This window comes from Gavialis gangeticus, unplaced genomic scaffold (assembly GCF_001723915.1).
Source record: "Gavialis gangeticus isolate Ggan-Ray unplaced genomic scaffold, GavGan_comp1, whole genome shotgun sequence".
Lineage (NCBI taxonomy): Eukaryota > Metazoa > Chordata > Crocodylia > Gavialidae > Gavialis > Gavialis gangeticus.
This window is the reverse complement of record NW_017729032.1, coordinates 204,341,020-204,346,034: the sequence shown is the minus strand read 5'-3', so window position 1 is coordinate 204,346,034 and position 5,015 is coordinate 204,341,020. Positions and strand designations below refer to the sequence as shown.

The 5,015-nt window shown below is 38.7% G+C and overlaps 1 protein-coding gene across 4 annotated transcripts in view; it reads right to left on the bottom strand.

The window, feature by feature from the left end:
- KDM6A (lysine demethylase 6A) overlaps positions 1-5,015 on the bottom strand; it is a 305,237-nt gene that overhangs the window by 222,056 nt on the left and 78,166 nt on the right. For all 4 annotated transcript variants that reach the window (XM_019524155.1, XM_019524154.1, XM_019524156.1 and 1 more), the window contains exon 3: positions 979-1,087. In XM_019524155.1, coding sequence (XP_019379700.1) covers positions 979-1,087 — 109 coding nt within the window. The remainder of the gene's footprint in view (positions 1-978; positions 1,088-5,015) is intronic.

Here is a 5,015-nt window from a genome sequence, read left to right as displayed (position 1 = left end):
AGGGGGGGGGAGAGGAGTGTTTTGTTTTTTAAATGACAGCAAACAGACTCCACATTCGTGCTGTAGATAGGAGCCTAAACTCAACAACTGAACTAGCACTGGACAAGTCTTGCCAGTAACTGTTTTAGTAACACAGCTTTCAAATGATCCAAAGCTGAAAAGTCTGTGAAAGATGAAGATACTGACAGCTAAATGAAGCCTGGAAATTATTTTCTTTAGTTTGTTTGTCCATTTACTGCTGGATACACTGAAAGCTACTACATAAGGGAGATACCAGAACTGCATATAAGCAGTAGTGCATATATGACTAGAATACCTTGAGTTCTACCAAAACAATGCTTATTTTTTTGCAGTCAGCATAAATTAGAGGAGTACTGCGACTACTAAAAATTACATCCTGGGCTAAAAACTGGTCCCTGGCTGTTCACAGTGACAGAAAGAGAGAAAATGCTGCTTTGTCCCCATCTTTTTCCTTGGGACTAGTGCCACACAAAGATCAGCTAGGTTAGAAATCTGAGCTGCATTTTTGCCAGATATACATTAATTTTATTTTATTTCCAGGACGTCCACTCTGGTCACCCCATCTATGCCTATTTTGGTCATCTGTTTATAACACCATAGTCCTAGTTTCTTGCTGAAAAATTTCAACACCAAAATAAATGGAGCACACCATATTATTATGTATGCCTGTATAATGTTCATACTTATCCATGAACCAGTACTAATGTTTTATAAAGAAAAAACTGAAAGCATTTTATTTTAATCCCCTTCTTCCAAAACTATTCCTTGTTATAGTGACACACACTATTTTTGTTACTGACTTTGAAGCATAGTGCAAGCCAATAAAAAGTGCTTAAATCATTATACCAAGTAACCCGATATTTCTGGGTATGTGGTGTTACCACAATCAAATGAGGCAGGGCGACTGAAAGTACTATAGTTACTGAACTGAAGCTTAAAAAGTGATAGAAGGCTTACCTTTTGGATAATCTTCCAATAAGAGGTTGAAGTGACCTAACTGACAAAAGAAATCAGACTCGACCTTTCCTTCAGCTTTCAATATTAGAGATTCATAGCAGCGAACAGCCTGAAAAAAAAGTACAAGCATTTTTTTAAATGATAAACCAAGTTGTACAGTATATTATATTTTATTTCTATTATAAACTCTTTATCAAACGTAGTACTATTATCCAAAAGTAAAATCTGCAGCTACCAGTAATAAGCAAAAAGACCTACTTTAACATGATTGTTCTTGATTTTAAGGCCAGAACAATAAGGAGATCACAATATTAAAAATGTTACTGATTCAAAAACAAATCTGCCACTATTATAAAGGACAGGCTGTCGAACTGGCAACCGAAAGCCCACATGCAGCCCTCAAGCGATTAACACATAGCCCCCCAGGCTCCCACCCAGCTACCATTGTACTTTCTGCTCCAGCAGTAGCAAGCAACTGCAACAGGAGTCTCATGACTCCCTCTCCCTTCTGCTGCATGCCCTTGTCCCAAAAGGCAGGGTGGCATATCACAGCCCCCCGTGCCAAGAGAGCTGGCAGCCTGGGACAGCTGTGCAGTGCAGTGCAGTGCCATAAGGGAGCCCACAGGGAGCCATGCCACGTAAGTGGGTGCCAACTTGCACATGGTACAGTGGGGCAGGGTAGCATCCACCTGCACATGTGCATGAGGCAGGCAGCCTGGGGGTCCATGGTCCCTGCTAGTGCTGTCCCACAGCATGCAGTGCCTGCTAGTGCAGCCTGTGACCTCTGGCCACTTTGAAATTGGACAGTCCTAATATAGGACAACAAAACAGCCTCTTTTCTCTTTATTTGTGGATTTCAGATGCATTCAATTTCCTAAAGGCAACACACATTGATACAATACAAGAAAGTGGACTGACTCAAAAAAATAAATAAATAAATAAAATAAAATAATCAGTGAGTAAACAGTTTTTCCTTCCTAATTTAAACCATAGATTTTAATCCTGCTAAGCCTTTACTATTGTCAGTTATTTTCCTAAAAAAACCCCAAGATTCATTATGCCTAGTAGTTTGTATGTTTTGCTACCCTGTAGGATATGCTAGCTGAACATCTAGAAAAACAAATATTTATCCAGATTCTTATTTATACGTTAAAAATGATGAACAAGTCATTTCTTACTAAAGGATTCCTTTTTTATTCAATCTGTGTGAAGCTGCACTTGGAAAGAAATTTGAAGTGCATAAAAATATTTAAATCAGCTAATAAAGTAAACTTAAATTGTGCTGGACCCATCCGCTTTTGTTAAAATGAAAACCAGAGTTTTGAAAAAAAACCAATGGAGTTTAGTGAACTGCTCTGGCAACTATGCCTATCAAGATTTTAAAACTGGTAGATTTCAGCCTCATGCAGTATTGTTCATAGACTGGAAAACAAACTTTCCTGCTTTTCCATTCCCAAATATTTTCACAGCTTTTAATGAACAACTGAAGTGGTTGAATAAACAGAAATGAACAAAATACTCTACCCACTTCCACCAACCCTACTTCCAGCTGATTAATCAATAACTTCCATCATCTCATGTGGTTTAAAAACTCCTTCAAAAATTTTGACAGCAAAGGTACTGCTGGATTATTATTTTATTGACATGAGTAAGAGGTTAAAATAAATGTAGGTCTTCACAGAAGTTATTGTAACGTTCAGATTTCAAATGCAATTTAAAAGACATTTAAATAAAACATACATACATATACAAATCATTGTACCCAATCTTGTAACATGTCTAACTTATAATGCTAAAAAAAAACAAACAAAAAAACCAATTAACCAGTTTCTCTGTGTGTGTGTGTGTGTGTGTGTGTGTGTGTGTGTGTGTGTGTGTTAGTAATGGTTAAAAAAAAATCACAAATATGGATATGGAAAAATTATATTTTGTCAGAGAACACAATGTAGGGAGAATACAAATAACTGACCTTAACTATATTTTAATGTCATTTCACCTTGCTTAACTCATTTTAAAATTCTCAAATGAAAATGTCAAAGTATAAGTAGGCTTTGCTAATGAGCAGCAATTGTCCGTATGTGTGATGACATTCAGACTTCAGAGTTCTCAGATTCCACTGAAAAAGTTCAATAATTTTTCACACCCTAGAAGACGCTCTCTTCCAGCATGGATTTATTTAGGAAAACCAAATGCCAAGAGTGGCAAATATATACCCAGAAATCTGTGAGCAAAAACAAAGTTAGCATCCTAAACAGTTAGAACTGTGCGCTACCCTACAGGTTATATAAAATCTATTTAAATAATTAGATTTTTTTTTTAAAGTAAATGTATTTTCAAACTAGTTAAAATTAAGTTCTGAATAATGAAAACCTATTTTACAGCTAAAAAAAAAAAATCACTATAAGCTATTAAAGTCACTTTCAGTGTAAAGAAAAATAATCAGTACAGTTCATGTTTGCCGCCCAAGTTTTAAAGACAGTCACTGAGGCACTTCATTTAAAGGCCCAATGTTAAGAAACTGTTGGATGAGGAAGAATGTATTAATCTCCATCCTTAAATGCATTATTCAAGTTCTAAATTTTAATTTTTTTGGCAGGAATTGGCAACATATGGCCACTGGAAAGTTTTGCCTGTGCCTGTACCCATGCCCACGCTGTGGCTGAGGCCAGGGCCAGGCAGCGAGCAGCTATGACAGAATCAGACAGCTTCCAGCTACACCAGGAGTGGGCAATTATTTTGGGCAGAGGGCTGCTTACTGGAGTTTTGGCAAGCCATCGAGGGCCACATGACAGGCAGCCTGGGGCAGATAAATATTAATTTTCTAAATTTTTTAAGGGCCCCGCGGCCCGGATAGAATGGCTTGGCAGGCCGCATCTGTCCCCGGGCCGCTTTTTGCCCACCCCCAAGCTACACCCACACTGCTGCTACTTCTCCCTACCCTCCCAGGTCCAGTCCAACATGGGCTGTGTGGTTTCAGCAGCGCATCACTAGTGGGCAGCTTTGCCTGTGCCCATGCTGGGGTTGAAGACAAATAGCTGGGAACTGTACACAGACACACCAGGATCCTGCTAAGATGACAACAGTTTGGTTTCCTTGTACCATGTGATTCATGACTTTAATGCATTTAAACTGTGGAATTTTAAAACATTTTAGCAAGCTGTGGTTAGAAGAAAGGTGTCTATCAGGTACAGCACAAGACAGTCAGGACACATGGGGTCTATCCTAGCTCTCTTTCACTGTACGACTTTCAGCAAGTATAATTTTCTCTATACTGTAGTTACCATATTTTCTAATCTACCACTTGCCCACAAATAAGACATGCATCTTGTTTTTGGAAAACAAACTATAAAGGGGGGAAATATTTTTACAAAGTCATGGCCAAGGACAGGCTTTATGGAGAGTCTGCATTGCAAAATGGCTGCCAGCTTCTTCAGCCAGCAAACTGAGAGTAGCTAAGAGTTAACACTGCACTCCACCCCTCCTGCTTCCTTGCTGAGAGAGAAGCTGAAAGCCATTTTTACAACACAGCATCTTTATGCTTGTATTTGAGTACGGAAAAATCAGCTCCTCCACTTAACCCCCCCCCATTTTGAAGGGCTGATCTTTTGGGGAAAAGGTACATGTTGTATGCCAGCATATATAGTACTCTTCAACCTCATGGGCATCTGACATTTAGGATATGCTTACAAATACTCAGTGATATTATGGGACTATTTCATTTTAATGCTAGGAAATTCAGATAGATGTCAATAAGCAACAAAAAGCCGGAGTCTTCCCTGGCTTTTCATTCTCAAAGGAACATAAAAAAAAATTAAGGTACTCTCTCTTCTCCCTTGCAGGGTTAAGCAGAAGGCTCTAATTTAATTTTATAACCCTGTATCTTTAGGGTGACCATACATTCCATTTTTGCTTGGATTATTCTGTTTTAAACACTTGTCCCATGTTTCCCATAAGTGCCTTCAAATGAAAGCTTCTGTACCCTTTCCAGTGCAACTTACAGGAAAAGTATTTAAATGGGCACTGCCCCCCCCCCCCCC